The sequence below is a fragment of the Alexandromys fortis genome, unplaced genomic scaffold, assembly GCF_014885135.2.
Source record: "Alexandromys fortis isolate MF-2015 unplaced genomic scaffold, M_Fortis_MF-2015_v1.1 scaffold_352, whole genome shotgun sequence".
In the NCBI taxonomy this organism is placed as follows: Eukaryota; Metazoa; Chordata; class Mammalia; order Rodentia; family Cricetidae; genus Alexandromys; species Alexandromys fortis.
The window spans coordinates 155,681-172,410 of record NW_026068237.1 but is presented as its reverse complement, the minus strand read 5'-3'; the positions used below and the strand labels follow the sequence as shown (position 1 = coordinate 172,410).

At 43.5% G+C, this 16,730-nt stretch overlaps 1 protein-coding gene across 4 annotated transcripts in view; it reads left to right on the top strand.

The window, feature by feature from the left end:
• The first annotated feature begins 162 nt into the window (after positions 1–162).
• The window catches only part of Fkbp15 (FKBP prolyl isomerase family member 15), a 75,695-nt gene continuing 59,127 nt past the window's right edge, over positions 163–16,730 (top strand). For all 4 annotated transcript variants that reach the window (XM_050131010.1, XM_050131008.1, XM_050131009.1 and 1 more), the window contains exons 1-4: positions 163–320; positions 7,198–7,313; positions 13,994–14,078; positions 14,575–14,644. In XM_050131010.1, coding sequence (XP_049986967.1) covers positions 268–320; positions 7,198–7,313; positions 13,994–14,078; positions 14,575–14,644 — 324 coding nt within the window. In that variant the 5' untranslated portion in view covers positions 163–267. The remainder of the gene's footprint in view (positions 321–7,197; positions 7,314–13,993; positions 14,079–14,574; positions 14,645–16,730) is intronic.

Genomic DNA, 16,730 nt, shown 5'->3' with positions numbered 1-16,730 from the left:
GCCCCCTGGGTTATCTGACCAATCCTCCCTCCGCGCCCAGGAGCTCCACCCTCTCGGGGGCTGGCGAGGCTTCGCGTCACCAGGCGCTCACCGTCTCATTTGCCTTTGCTCCACCTTCTCCACCGCCGGGTCTCCTCTGGGCCCAGCTACAACCAGAGAGTTTTCCTGCCGGAAAGCAGCTCGCCGCTGCGGCAATTTACGACATCAGTTGTGACAGGCCCTGGGAACATCCGGCTTCCTCCCTTCACTCGAGCAAAAGCCGACGTGATGTTCGGGGCTGGGGACGAGGATGACACCGACTTCCTCTCGCCAAGCGGCGGGTGAGTGGTTGAGAAGTCGGGGCCGGAGCGCAGGGCCGAGAGACCGTGGGTGGCTGCAGGGGTCCATCTCTTCCGGGTCCAGACCTGGCCGCACTCTGGTGTCAGATTTGGTTCAGGACCTGGCATCTCCCTTGACACCCTTTTGCTTTATGAATCACAGTATCTCCAGTGAAATGGAGATGATTGCCGAGAAGACTGCCTGCCTCGGGGCTTTTATAGGACTCAGCTCCTATAAATATGAGTTGTAAACTCAAGAAACTTTCTCTTTCCAGTGAACCAGGTGGTGACACTTTGAACCAGGAGCTGGAGGGTCAGCTTCCTCCAAAGCCTACCGCGGACGTTACCTTTTCGGTGGTTCTCTGCCTTCACAGCCCCAGGCAGAATAGACTGCTTTATTTCCTTCTTCTTACTGAAATCTAAGTCCTGACAGAACTGCTTATGTTGTCCATTTCACTCTGGCACTCGGAACTTTTACTCCGCGACGATACTGATTGCTCAGGAAGTGCCTGCGAAATCACGTTTTGTAAGCCCCAAGGCTTAAAGCCAGCGGGAGAGACTGCATCCAGTTTCGTGTGCTGTCTCAGGACAGACGTTTTAAAAGGGAGGTTCCCCGCCTTTAACAATTAACTTAGTGTTGTTCATCCTTCCATTGTCTTAGTGGACCTCTCGACTCCCTTCAGTCTTGGTAACTGCAAAGCTCACATCTTTGCAGAGCCCCTCTTTGAACATGTACTGTACAAGTTTTCTGCATAGTGATGAACCTACTCAAGAAAAGACAGATGCATCAACATGCCCATCATCCTATCAGATGCTGAGCGGTCACAATAGTGATTGACCTGCTATACTGGAATTCAATACAGAAATGACTGTAAAATGACTAGCTCTCTTTTGGTTTTACTTATATGTGCACACATGCATGCATGCACACACACATGTGTACACGTCACGTTATGTGTGGTGTATGCATTCTGTGAACATGTTTGTAGAGGACAGAGGTTCACTATCAGGTGATCTCTGTAGCCTTCCACCTTATTTTTTGAGACAGGTTCTCTCAGTGAACCTGAAGTTACCATTTTGACTAGAAAAATGTTTCCATTCTTTCATATTTCTCCCCAAACATTTACAACCACTGCTGCCGTTGACCTGATTTTCAGCCAAAACCTGTTTTGTGTGTGTCTGTATATGGGGCCTTTTGAATATCTTTAAGGTTTGTTTATTTATTTGAGACGGTCTCACTGTGAAGCCCTGGCTGCCTTGGAATTCTTTCTGTAGACCAAGCTGGCCCTGAACTCACAAGGATCTGCCTGTCTGCCTCCTGAATGCTGGGATTAAAAGCATGTGGTGTCACACCTAGCTTTAAGGCATATTTTAATTTCATAGTCTTCACTATGTGAGAATATTTGAGGAAAGTCTATAAAGGAATTTTAAGGCTCTCAACTTCCATGCATCAAAGAATCTGCTGCTGACTAGGCAGATGACAGTCATGTGCTCTTCTCCTGATTCCTGACCCAAGAACAGTTTTTCCGGGATCAGCTAGTCTGCTTCCCTGAGCAGGTCTGCTTCCCTGAGCAGGCTTCATGAAGGACTCGAGATTAATTACAGATATGACTGAGGGTAAAGACTCAACAAAAAAAAAGGTAGATTGAGTTTTGTCCCCAGTAGTAGTTAGGAAACCAGAATCATATTTAAGCTTAAGGACAGGAAAAGTGAGCTGGGGAGATGGTGCAGTGGTTAAGTGCACTGGCTTCTTCTCTTCTGGGTTTGATTCCACTACCCACACGGTGGCTCACAGCCATCTCACTCCCGTCCTGGGAATCCAACACCGTCTTCTGGCCTTGTTGAGCACAGGACACACGTGCAGACAACCCCCCCCCCACCCACACATTAAATGAAGAAACAAGACTACAGAAAGTTTGGTGAGCAGTCTCTGATTTGGCTTTGTTAAGGAAGTGGAGCAGCTGACAGTGAACGCTGACACTGCCTTTCGGTTCCTTTTTTGCGTGCAGTTTACTTTTAAAATGCTGCCTGCATTGTGACTTGACTTCACAACTTTCTTGATCCTTCTTAGGATATTGAAGAGTAATCAAAGCATGAGTACTGATATCTAGGATGGTTGGTTATGTGACTGAATTCACGGATATCTGCCCGCCTCTGCCTCCTGGAACTAAAGGCGTGCGCCACCACCGCCTGGCCCTCCTTACTTGTTTGTTTTTGAGACATAATTTTACTGTGCATCTCTGGTTGGCTTGGTACTCAAAATTTATGCCAGACTAGCCTCCAACTTCTGCTAAATCCACCTGCTTCTGCCTCCCATGTGCTGATTAACCAGACTAATCTAGCCTGGGCAAGTTCCCCAACCTTAAAATCAATGGTTAACCTAAAAGCAGTAATCAAAAGACATGTCTTCTCCTTTGGTCTTAGCCCTTTCCCCGCGTTTATGACTCTGAAATGAGGAAATAGGCAAATGTCTGCTAAGTACATCATATTTGACTTTAGCTAATACAGAGAGGAATAAGGCATAATTCCTACCCTTTAAGCAGTAGAATAAAATCAATCCAACAATGATAAACAAAATCAAAAAGCTTTTAAAACTTTAGATTTATTTATTTAATGTTAATGTGTACGAGTATATGTACAGGGTGTCAGGTTCTTTGGAGCTGGGCTTACAGATGGTTGTGAACCACCATATGGGTGCTGGAAGCTGAACCCAAGTCTTCTGCAAGTGCTCTTAACATCTGAACCATTTTTTCCAGCTCCCACAAGGCCTTGTTTTGAGATAGCATCTCACTATATTACACTGTAAATTTTTAAATTCCTGGGCTCAAATACTTGAGTGAGTATTCTGAGCTGCATCCCACCTGTCCTTCCTTTAATGTCAAATATTTGTGTGCAAGCAATAATACCTATCATGGATAAAGCCTTGACATCCTAAATTCAATCCCTAGGAACCACACAAAGATGCAATTGGTTCTCATCTTCTATCTTTGTGTGGTTCCTAGGGATTGAATTTAGGATGTCAAGGCTTAATTGCACAAAGTTGAATTGCTCTCTGGTCCTGCATGAACAGACACTCCCTACACAGGCAAACACATACACATTGTACCTACACAGTAATAATAAGTTTTAAAACATTTAAAATGATATAAGATTTGAGAGTTTTTATAATGGTAAAAGTAAAATGCTGCAGGTCCCCGAGCGGCAGCAGCAGGCCATGAGGAGAGACAGACGGATGGGCACACCGTGAGACTGCACTGCAGGTCTCCGAAGGCGGCTGGTCCCAGGCAGGGAGACACGCAGCCAGCAAGACACAGAGACATGGATAGGCATTCCATGCAGAATGAGGTTGGATATTTATTTAGTTATGGAAGGGAAGGGGGAGAAGGAGAAGAGCAGAGAAGCAGAGAGAGAGAGAGGGAGAGAAGGGAGAGACAGAAGTGGGGAGAGGCAGAATTCGAGAGGGAGATGAAAAAGGAAAGGAGGAAAGGATTCAGGCTGGAAGCTGAAGATCATCTTGCCTCAGCAGATGGGGGGAGTGGGCGTGGCTTGTCTCTTAAAGGGACAGGACAGATCATTACAGTTTTTCACTATTCCAGAATTTTACTCCTTTATGGAATCTCAGCCAGGCATAGTGGCACGTCTTTAATCCCCAGCACTCAGAAGCAGAGGAAGATAGATTTCTGTGAGTTCAAGTCCAGCTTGATCTACAGATCTCATAGTCAGTCTTTAAAAAGAGAGTCCCCCTCCCTTGCTTTCTGTCATCCTTTCCTCTCATGTCCACACTGCTCTTCCAATAAAAGCATTTCTCCTGTTCAAAAAGAGAAAGAAAGAAAGAGAAAGAAAGGAAGGAAGGAAGGAAAGAAGGAAGGAAGGAAGGAAGGAAGGAAGGAAGGAAGGAAGGACAGGGAGTCTTTAAGTCACACTGGCTAAAAGAAAAATTCTCATTTTCTCCTATGTTCTTTTAGCATTTGTTGATATCATACTTAAGTCAGCATCACTCTCAAGTATTACATTTGCATTGTAATTTAAACCTCTTTTTCTTTAAAGTAAACGTTTGTGGCCCCATTTGCAGGACACTAAAGGAAGCATTCTAGATTCTTTAAGAAAAGAACAATAGGTCCAAACCATATTGAATGTATTTTGTAAAATGTATTTGTGCACACATATGAATTATACTTTTTTTTAAAAGATTTGCTTATTTATTATGTATATAGTGTTCTGCTTACAGGCCAGAAGAGGGTGCCAGATCTTGTTACAGATGGTTGTGAGCCATCACGTGGTTCCTGGGACCTCTGGAAGAATAGCTAGTGCTCTTAACTGCTGAGCCATCTCTTGAGCCCATGAATTATACTTTAAAAAAGCTAGATTTGAGTTGTTGAGAAGTTTCAGAATTTGTACACCCCAATTTAGGAGAAGAGGAGTTCAGGGCTAGACTGGATTTTAGAGTTAATTGTTTTCTCAGTTGATTTGTGTTGTTATAACAGAATACAACACACTGGGTAAGAATTAAAAGAAATTTAGGACTTAGTTGGTGAAGTACAACACTCTCACGGTTGCCCCTTTGGATAACTCATAATTTGTGATATCTAATCTCTTCATTTGACCATAAGCTTCTGGAAAATGAATCCGTTTCAGCCAGGCGGTGGTGGCGCATGCCTTTAATCCCAGCACTCGGGAGGCAGAGGCAGGCGGATCTCTGTGAGTTTGAGGCCAACGTGGTCTACAAGAGCTATACCAGGACAGGCTTCAAAGCTACAGAGACACCCTGTCTCAGAAAACTGTTGAAATATGGAGCGGCGGGGCTGCTTCCCCAACACCCCAGCCGCTTGGCTAGCTCATGCCCAAAATAACAACACACAAACTGTATTCATTTAAGAACTGCTTGGCCCCTGAACTCTAGCCCTTACAGGCTAATTCTCGCACCTGGACTAGCCCCTTTCTAATGATGTGTGTAAGCACCCCAAGGTGCGCTTACCGGGAAGATTCTAGCCTCCGTCCATCCTGGGAGAGTGGAGCATGGTGTCTGTGCTCCAGAGAGCAGAGTCTCTCCGGAAGCCGAGCAGAGTCTGACCTCACTTCCTCTTCCGCCCAGAATTCTATTCTGTTTTCTCCTCCCACCAATGCTTTAACCTATGAGGCCAAGCAGTGTGTTTATTACTTAACCAATGAAATCAACAGATTGATATATGACACTCCCACATCAGAAAACCAAAAAACAAACAAACAAACAAACAAAAAAAACAAAACCAAAACCCCAACAAAACAAAAAACCAGACAAACAAAAGAAAAAACCAACCAACCAACCAAACAAACAAACAAAACAACTGAGGGTGGTCTTGGAGATCCTCAAGACAAATATAAGCACAAAAAAGTTTCTGGGAAAAGCGAAGAAAAGATGATAAAAATATTTTCACGAAAACATGCTTATTAAAAACAAATCCAGTTTTGTTCACCTGTGTTTACCTAGCACTTAGTAGTGCTTAACATCTTTGAAGCCCTAGGAGGCATCTAACTTAGATCAGGCTAGCTTCCAGGGAGACCAAATACAGGAAGAATGCTTCAGGTAGGAAGAATAGCATGTCTTAAAGGCTGGAGTTTAAAAAGATCTTGCCTTAGTTCAGGGCAGGGAACCCTGATTGCTCTTTGGGCTGACGAGGGAGGGGGACTTGATTGGGGGAGGGGGAGGGATATGGGAGGCGGCGGTGGAGAAGAGACAGAAATCTTTAATAAATAAATTCATTAAAAATATAAAAATTAAAAAAAAAGATCTTGCCTTGAGCCTCTTTAACACAAGTTGCATGGAATCTGATGCCCTCTTCTGGCCTCTGCGGGCACTGCATGCATGTGACAGTCTAATACGGGCAAAAACAAAACCCAACGACAACCAATAACAATAATATTTAAAATCTTTAAAAAGAAAAGAAGCTGAAAGTTCCATATAGTAGCTGTAGCACACACTTAGAGATAAGAAATGGCCGTGTCTGAAGCCTTGGAAGTAAGGGGATGAATTTTTAAAGGATCTTCTAAAACCATCTTTATTTTGTAGAGTTTGAATTAGAAAAAAAAATTTTTTTACATTTATTTGTTTACTTATTTATAGTGTGTATTGTGTGTACATGTGAATTTGTATCTATGTAGATGCATGGATACACACACGTTTGTCATGGCGCGAGTATAGAGGCCAGGGCATCTTGTAGGAATTGTGTCTCTCCTCTCAGCACATGGTTTCTGCAGATGAGCTCATGTCATCGGGATGGCGACAAGCACCTTCACTTACTGAGCCATCTCTGTCTTACTAATACTGCACAGTCATCAGGAATAATCATGTAGGTGCGGTGTGTGGAATGTATGAGAAGTAGAGAAGAGTTGGGTCTGGTGGTACAGGCCTGTGATAGCGTGAAGTTAAATAACATAGAAGGGGTGATGGTGGTGGATGTAGCCTGGTGCTGGAGCACTTGTCTGGCGTGTTCAGTGCCCTATGGTCACTCCCCAGTACTGGAGTAGGTATGGGGGGAAGAAAAAACTGCACAAGATGTAGGTAGGGGGTTGAATTAGGAGATTATTGCAGTGATAAAACGATACAGAGGTGATGGCATCATAAATGGAGGAAGTGGCAGTGAGGTGGGAAGTGGCAGTGAGGTGGGAAGTGGGGAATGTCTTTGAGAAATCTTTACAAAGTGTAATCAGATGGAACTTGGGTCAGCTATTGATTTCAAATAACAGATATAATCTTGATTTCAGAAAGCTTCAGCTGCTACTTCTGTTACCGAATGGTGAGCTACACTACCAGAGATATTTATGATCACAGGCATTAGCATTTTCAGTGATTAAAAGTTTGAGATATGTCATACGGAATTTTATTTTCATTTTCCATTAACAGTGCCAGGCTGGCTTCTCTTTTTGGACTGGATCAAGCAACTACGGGCCATGGAAATGAATTCTTCCAGTACACAGCCCCAAAGCAGCCTAAGAAAGGCCAGGGAATAGCAGCAACAGGTAATTTAAGAAGCATCGGCGTTGTGTCTTAATGGGTTGGTTAGATGGCTGTCTTTGGAGGTGACATGCTTTAATGGTTAGTATTGGTTGCTGACTTGATAGGATTTAGACTCACTCTGGGCGCATGTGTGAGGAGTTCCCGTACTGGACTCACTGGGTGAGGAGTCCAGCTCAGTGAAAAGGGGAAAGTGAGATGAACCGCAGCATTCATTTCCCTTCTTCTTGACCGTGGTACAAATGGCCAGCCATCTCATGCATCTGCTGCCATTCCTTCCCCCATAATGGACCGTGCCCCCAAACTGAGCCAGAACAAACCCTTCCTTAAGTTTTCTGTCAGTTATTTTGTTTTTCTATCACATGAAGTTGCCAGTACTCACACCAAGTCCTCTGTCCTCCATCCGTCAGCCCAAGCTCACCACCAGTGGTCATTGCCTCTAGAAGCTCTCCAGTCTCAGGTTCGAGCAGCTAGATGGTGGCCTTTGTTGGGAACTGATGGGAACAAATTCTTCTGCCCTTTGTGTCCAAAACCGCCCAAAGTGCTCATTGTTACATTGGTTTATTCATCGTGAAAGACACAGGAATCATTTGTTAAACGGCATCTGTGGAAAGGAAGGGGAGTGAGAGACTAATACCTCTATGTGTCTTCGGGACTTTACATGGATCGACATACTTCATACTCAAGATAATGTTGTAAAGTGGGTGACGTGACCAGATTTTGGAGGCTATGAGGCAGAGTTGAAATTGGAATCCTGAATTGACTGAATCCACAGCATTTTCTTTCCCCTACATTTTGCCAAAGATGATAAGGGAGCCCCGAGGAGAGCAGGTAGTGGTGGGCATTAAATTAAATACTCGAAGACTGAAGTGTGCAGAGCCTTTTCCATGCCAGATGTTATGCTAACTAGTCTGAGGATCCACGGCTGGGTACTGAGAGAGCAGCTGAAGCAGATGACTCATGTATGGCCGTGTAAGCAAAAGGCACAGCACTCCTGTCCATTCCTTTCGACTTTAGCCTGGTATGTTTCTGTGATCCTAGTAGTGTGTAGGATTTTCCTTACATTCTAGATGGTTCTGCAGCTGACACGGTTTAAGTATCTTATAGTTCAGTTCAATTCTGAAGTTATCTACCTAGACGTAATGTGCAATCCCTCGGATTGAGGGTTTAGTTTTCTGAGACTCTCCTCACTAAGAAACCAGGCCATCTGTACTTCTGACTGGCCAGGGGCCCCATGACACCATTTCCTGGGTTCAGTTAATTGACAAGACTTGTGTATCGAACTCAGGGTAATTAGTTGTTTCTTTAATGTTGGTTTATTAAAAAGATATTATAGAGATACATACGCACATCTCTTCATGTGTATGAGGAGATGACTGGAGGGGACAGTGGTGGAAAGGTCGAGAGATGTCTAGCTTCTGGGCCCTCTCCCCCCTGGGTGCACCTCCCTCCTGGTACTATCTGTGTTTTACAACCTGGAAACTCTTCAAACTTTGTGGTTCAGGAGTTTTTATACAGCTTGCTGTAGCCTATCTTTCCTGAAAGTCGGTGGGTGAGTGGAGCTAGAAGCTATAGTCCCTAATTCTGTAATTGTTTTCCTGGTGGCTGGCTCTGTCCTGAGGAGTCCCACTCTGAGTCACCTGTCCTGGAACTCGCTCTGTAGACCAGGCTGACCTCAAGCTCACAGAGATCTGCCTGCCTCTGCCTCCCAAGTGCTGGGATTGAAGGTGTGCACCGCCACCGCTCGGCTCAGAAAAGTTTTAAGATTTTTTAAAAATTATTTTTAATAATTTTTTGCCATGGGTGTCAGGTCCCCTGGAACTGGAATTACAGACAGAGTGAGCTACTATGGGTGCTGGGAATTGAATTTGGGCCCTCTGGAAGTCAGTCAGTGCTCTTAACAATCATTGAACCATCTCTCCAGCCCTTGAGACCTTTTAAAACTGGCTTTTATTTGCAACCCTAGAATCAGGAAATCCCATGGTATAAAATGAGACGTTCTGATAAGTTGAGGGTAGGACCTTGGCTTTATATAGGCAAAAAAGAGCTGAAGAAGTCAGATTCCAAAAATAGATTAGCCGGGCGGTGGTGGCGCACGCCTTTAATCCCAGCACTCCGGAGGCAGAGGCAGGCGGATCTCTGGGAGTTTGAGACCAGCCTGGTTTACAAGAGCTAGTTCCAGGACAGGCTCCAAAACCACAGAGAAACCCTGTCTCGAAAAAACAAACAAACAAAATAATAGATTAGCCATTTTCAAGTTCCTTTCCCTGTAAAAGAAGAAAATAATCAATAGTTTTATAGATACTGTCTATGTGAGGTTTCCGACATGTCACCAGACACAGCCATGTGCAGATTTGGGGACTTGGATATTATTTACCTCTCTTGATTTAAAAGATCAGTTTTAAAATCTTTGTTTTTCTTGGCGATATGGAATTATAAAGCAAGTAACTCTATTTTTTTTTTCCTGTTGGAGCCTATGCAAAAGCTAAGTCCAAAGCAGTGCCTCTCACCATGTAGACAAGGCCAGCCTCCAGCTTGACATCCTGCTGTTTCTGCCCTCACAGGCTGGGATTCCAGGCATGGCATGTGTCACTGTGCCTGACAGTGCACAAACTCAGCTACGACTCCAGGGAATTTTAGGGAGCATTATCAAGAGCTAATGCATTTCTTAAAAGACATTCGTACTGCTCTTCACACTAAAGAAAGCACAGAGGATTCGGAAGTGGGAACAAGAACAAATTGGGGCTACCACAGCCCATCAAGCTCTGTGCCCCCTTGTGCACCCCTAGTTTCTTCACTAGCTCTGCACTTCTGCCCCCATGGAAAGGCCTTGAGCATACAGATCTGAAGGAAAACAAACTACCTCAGGCTTATCTGATGAAATCATTACATTTTTTTTTCATTTAAAAAGTGGATTAGTTGCTTGTGTGTATGTAGATAGGCATGTGCGTTTCTGGGGATCAGAGGACAACTTGTAGGGGTTAGCTTTCTCCTTCCACCATACGGGTTCCAGGGTCAGACTCAGGCCACCAGGCTTGGCAGCAAGCTTCCCTATCTTCATAAAGGTAGGAAAATTTATTTTTTCCTGTGAAAAATTATTTTTCAAGTGAAGGAGAAACTGGAAGGCAACAATACAGATTTTGCCTTAAAGAGATAGTAGGTCGAAAGAAAGCCTTGCAATTAGTGACGGAAACAAAAATATCTAACCATCTCCTGAACAAGGAGACATTCAGTTAAGGAAATTTTAAGACAAGGAAACTTTGTTCAAAATAATTTTTTTAAGACTACACATTGCAAGATTTTCTTTTGCATGCCAAGTCCAAAAATCTGAATAATGTTGGCTTCAGAGAAGGAGGAACTTCAAGTCAATGAGACTCTCGGGGTGATGGCCATGCTCTTGTTCCCCTGGCAGACGCAGACTCAGTTTTCTCTTCAGAGCATGAGCTGGGGCGATACTAGCCCGAGAGTGCTACAAGAAGCTGCCTGACAGCGGAGGAGGCTGCTAGGCTGGCCTCCACAGATAAGGATGTTGTTACGGGCTTCACACTTGTCTAAATTCTCTAATGCTGGCCTCCTCACTTCTGTAGATTGCTTCATCAGGAGAAAAGATTTGTCTTAGTACTACATACTTAGGAAGTACAGATTAAACTAAACTGTATGTTGTTTTCTAAACATAGTAAGGAAAACATAGAACATAAGAAAACATAAGAAAATAAGCAAATACCACAGTGGACATTTGATTTTCACAACTGTTACCATTCATTCTAAGCCAGCATCCTGCTTCTGGACCTGAGCCCAGGGGGAATGTTTACTTTCCTGTCCCTGTAATCAGTAAATCAGATAAAACAACCACACGGCAGTACTCCTCCTGTCCTGTTTCTCCTCTTACTTGGTGAAGATTTAAAAAGACGTTTCCCATAAGCAGTGATGTGGGGCAGTCACAGCTGTACTCCTGATGGGAGTGTAAATTGACATAGAATTTCCCAAGGTACCACTTCACCTCAGAATTCCATTTCCAGGAATGTAGTCTAAGAAAAGAGCCAGAGGTCACGTTAAAATATGTGTGTGTTTTAAAAATGTTTACCATAGCATTATGTATAAGAAAATTTGATAACTGCCCAAAGAAATGTAATATAGTAAGAAGTTAGATAAATTCTTGGGACTGGAGAGATGACTCAGCAGTTAAGAGCACTGGCTGCTCTTCCAAAGAACCGAGGTTCAATTCCCAGCACCCACATGGCAGTTCACAACTATCTGTAACTCCAGTCACCCTCCTGCAGACATACATGCAGGCAAAACACCAATGAACATCAAATAAATAAATAAATCTTTAAAAAATTAAAAAAAAAAGAAATTAGGTAAATTCCTAGAATAGGTCATAGTATTTTGTGTAGTTATCAAGAAGCAATTTGGGCAGTGGCCATGAGCCGTCCACCTAGGTTTGTTTTGGAGAATATAGAAAAGACTTATGAGAGTCAATGAGAAATGGAAGAGGCCAAGTCGAATCTTCATTTTGTATTAAAATACTAAAGATGCTCCTGTAGAGCTTATGTGCACAGAGAAATGCTTCAGCTTTGGGGTTTGTTTTCATTGTGCTTTCTTATATTTATCTGACTTTTTAAAAATATTTTTGAGGCAGGGTTTCTCTGTAGCTTTGGAGCTTGTCATGGAACTAGCTGTGGCCTCGAATTCACAGAGATCCACCTGCCTCTGCCTCCTGAGGGCTGGGATTAAAGGTGTGCGCCCCACTGCCCGTCCCTGTCTGACTTTTTACAATGTCCTTGTGCTCTAAAATTGAGGGAAGTTGTTCCAACAGGAAAATAAGAGAGGAAAAGGCGTGTGAAAGTAAATTCACTTGATTTTTATTTAGTGTTCTCTTGTTATTTTTCTATGAAGATATTCACCTAGTGAGCTTAGCTTGTAGTTTACCAGTAGGTGTGGTGGTGAACACCTGTGGTCCCATCACTCAGGGGTTGAGGGAGGGAGATCATGAGTTCCAGGCCAGGTTGGACTACACAAAGGAGACAAAAACCAAGACAACAACAGAATGCAATTTGCCCTTAATGTGCCATTTTAAAACATTAGTTTTAACTACTGGGCGTGGTTTAAACATTGATGCAAAAATACAGCCATCACCTCAAAGGGACAGAGTTTATTCTAAGTCAGCTATGAGCCACTGTGGCCCAGGAACACAGACTCAGGCCTTCTCAAATCTCATGTTACAATGTGGTGACATTGGGGAACAGAAGAGAGAGTCACAAATGGAGGAACTTTTCACATGATTGGGGAGGTCATTGTTTATTTACTTACTATGTTTTCTTTATTTTTTAAATTTTATTTTTTTTAAAAAAACAAACTATCTTTATTCATTTTACATGCCAATCCCAGTTCCCACTCCTTCCCCTCCTCCTGTTCTCTTCACCTTTATCCCCTCATCCCCCCACTCTTCAGAGAGGGTAAGGCACATTGCTTGGGGAAGGTCCAAGGCTCTCCCTACTATATCTAGTCTGAGCAAGGTATCCATCCAAAGACAATGGATTCCAAAAAGCCAGTATAAGCAGTAGGGATAAATCCTGGTGCCACTGCCAGTGGCCCCACAGTCTGCCCCGGCCATACAACTGTCACCCCCATTCAGAGGGTCTAGTTTGGTCCTATGCTGGTTCCTTCCCTGTCAGTCCAGAGTTGGTGAGTTCCCATTAGCTCAGGTAGACTGTTTCGTTGGGTGAACCCATCATGGTCTTGACCTCTTTGCTCATATTCTCACTCCATTCACTCTTCAGCTGGATTTTGGTAGCTCACCCAGTGCTCTGATGCGAGTCTGCCTCTGCTTTCATCAGTTGCTGGATGAAGGTTCTATGGTGACATTTAAGATATTCATCAGTCTGATTACAGGCCAGGCCAGTTTGGACACCCTCTCCTCTATGGCTTTAAGTCTTAACGGGGTGGGAGGGGGTGTTCCTGGGGCATTGGTGGAGTCATGAGGTTAAAACAAACTGAGACAATATCTGTTGTGGGCCTCAGATGCTATCTGATGACATTCTTAGCCTTGTGGTTGGTGGAAGCTCGTGTTCTTTTAAGTTAATACATCCCAAAAGGCTCAACGTGTTAGTCACCAGGATGTTAGATTGGACACATGAGTGGGCAAGGGAGGGCTGTTAGCAGACTGAAGACAGCTCAGCATAGGCTGTAATTAGGCTCTGAGCCTGCAAACATTCTTGTCTCAGCCCGATCACTGGCCTTCTCGTCAGTTTATCAGCCTTGTAGGAGATTCAGAGTCAGATGGGGTTTCTTCCAGGAACTTTTATCCACACTGCCACACTAAATTCCCTGTTCTAGAAGAGGGAAATAGGTTTACTTTTATATACCCCAGTTGTCAGAGCATTGAGAAAAGAACTCTGTAGTATGGCCCTGTTTTCTAGACTTTGTAGCCATAAAATTTGTGGTGTCTGGTGTTGGGGCTGGAGTGAGTCTAATATCATCTACTGTCATGTGTACAGCTCTCACTTAGAGCTTCTTTCCTCACCACCAGACAAGGTCACGGAGCTCTCTCTCTGGATCCAATGAGGATAGTGGTAATGAAAGCATTGTTACTCTAACCAGAAAGTGTGAAATGGAATTTTGAGGCTAATTTTGTGATTAAAAATTTAAAAAAAGTGAATGATACCTTTGTTTTTTGCATCTTCAGGAAATCAGACAGCACCCAAACCAGCAGCAGCCACTACAGGCATTTCATCTGTGCTGTTTGCGACCGCAGTGCATGCATACCGATAGTAAGTAGTTGGGAGAGAAAGCGCTGAGCTATGGAAGGATGGGAAGCATAGGATGCAGTTCCTGTCCTTTCTCAGAAGCTCGCCCATTGCAGCCTAGTTCCTTAGCCCTTGCCTAGATAGAGCCTTAGATAATTCACTGTTATCTTGTCTGTGCTGTTAGTGTTTGGACCCTCCACAGCAGCTTCTTAAGTTCTCAGGGATACTGTGGACAATAGATGATTGAAGAATGAAGAGGGTGGGACTGGGTGTGATCACACTCACTTTAATCCTATCACTTGGGTGGCAGAGACTGCAGGACCTCTGTGTGTTCCAGACCAGCCAGAGTTATGCCAATGAGAGCCTGTCTCAAAGAAAAAGAAGTTGCAGAAGAGCTTTAGATTAAAAACTACCCACCTCTGTCCTCTTCTCCAGGCAAGATGCCTAGTTGTATCAAAGGAGAGTGTGGCCTTCATGGTTTAGAGGGGTCCTGATATCTGTTGTTTTCTTGCTTCAATAGCATAAATGGTCAATATGCAAAGCAGGGCAAATTCGGAGCTGCCGTCCTGGGGAACCACACGACCAGAGAGGTGAGAAGCCCCACGTATTGTTAATATGAGAGCTTTGGTTTTTGTCTGCCTGATCTGGCTCATGGGTCAGAGGCTAAGAGTGGCTACTAATGATAATTCTGACTGTGCAGGATTCAGTAGATGGCCTCCGTTTGCTTTCTGTCATCATTAAAGCAAGTGCAGCTGCTCAGAATGTTTGCTTTAGACATTTCCACTGTCAGAGTTGGAAAGCTTTGGTCAACTGTCAAGGATGCTCTTCATTGGGGAATGATCGTTCATTGTACCATCAACACATTCCATGTTTATGCCTATGTTAATGACCAATATTTATCCTCTGCAAGTCTGAAAACCAGGTTGAACAGTTGATTACTGTACATTAGCAGTGTGAAGTATACTGGATGTCACTAAATACCTCCAAGCCTGACTTCTTTAAGTTAGTAATCCAGTTCAAATACCTCTCCAAAACGTTGAGTTAGACATTATTGAGTTAAACATAAGAAAATTTCACATTTCAGAGGCCCAGAGAACACAGAGTTCATGCTTCTTGGCAAACATCTAAGATTAGTTGCCCTTGGTGACTGATACAATGGACAAAGCTGTAAGACACACAAAAACAAGTATAGGAAATTTGAAACACAAGTAAGTGGTACAAGTTCACAGTACATCTTAATCTCAGTCACTACCAGGAAGTGTTCACATTTCTTTGTCCCGCTATGGTTTTTCTTCTTGTACATTCATTTGAATCAACATCTAGTGAGGTTACCCATTGCAGTTGGCTCCTGTGTCCCTGAATCTTCCATCTGTTGGTTATTTTTACTCATTATTCTTTAGGCCTTTTGCTCTTTTGCTCTTTGCTCCTTTGGTGGACCTGCCACCCAGCTCCCAAATAAATCACACATGGAGACTTATTATTTCTTATAAATGCCTGGCCTTAGCTTGACTTGTTTCTTTCTTTTTTGCGGGGGGGGGGTATGGGGAATTTATTGAGTGGATATTGGGAGGGTGTAAGGGTAGGGGAGTTATGTGGAGAGAGGAAGGGGGAGAAGAAGGAGGCAGGGAGCTGCCTCTTGAGAAGAAGAACGGACAGAGAGAGCATGCATTGTTTCAGACGGATACAGTAACACAGCTTCACAGAGTTAAACAAATGCAACATAAACAAAAGAAACATGCCTTAAATTAATATTCTCCAACAGCCATCCTCCCATTAGGAAGCAAATGATGGCTGGCTGTGTCTTGTTTTGTGTCTTAGCAGCTGCGGCTGACTATTATTTGGACCTATTAATTAGAGATGACAATTTGGATCTTAGGACTCTAGTTGTGAGATATCACTATGTTTGATGGCTAGAAAGAGGTAGTAGGTTGGAGAAGCAATTATAAAGAAGCAGATAAGGGGCTGGAGATATGGCTGGAGATATGGCTTTGAGGTTAAGTCCTCTTGTAGAGGACTTGAGTTTGGTTCTCAGCACGCACATATTAGCTCACAGCTGTCTTTAATTCCAATTCAGGGAATCTGATACCCTCTTCTGCCTCTGCATGGATGTGATGCATAGACATATATACAGGCAAAACACTCATTTACATAAAATAAAGTAAATTTTAGGGACTGGAGAGATTGCTCACTGGTTAAGAGCCCTGGTTGCTCTTTCAGAGGACCAAGATTCAATTCCCAGCATCCACGTTGCTACTCAAAATTGTCTGTTGTCTGGCGTAAGCGAATGTAGACAGATTGTCAAAATATAGACAGCTTTAATGGAGGAATAGACTTACAGAACAACCCTTCCCGCAGAGACCAGGAAAGGAGAAGCGAGCGCTGGGAGCACGCTCGCCAAATTTATAGGCAAACTTTAGCCTGAGGCGAACACGCCCCCCTAAGGGGTGGGACTTATCCCTACATCTCCCCCTTTTGTCTAAATAAGACAGAACTAAACCAAATACAACTATATACAATAATAACAAATAATAAATATAACAAACAATATAGAGAATCAAAAGTTTTGCTAAACATTCTATCTCAAGGAGTCTAAATAATGTAGAGAGTAACTACAATTATATAATCTTCAACTCCATCAAAGATCCGAGAAGGGAATAAATATTACTTAACAAACGA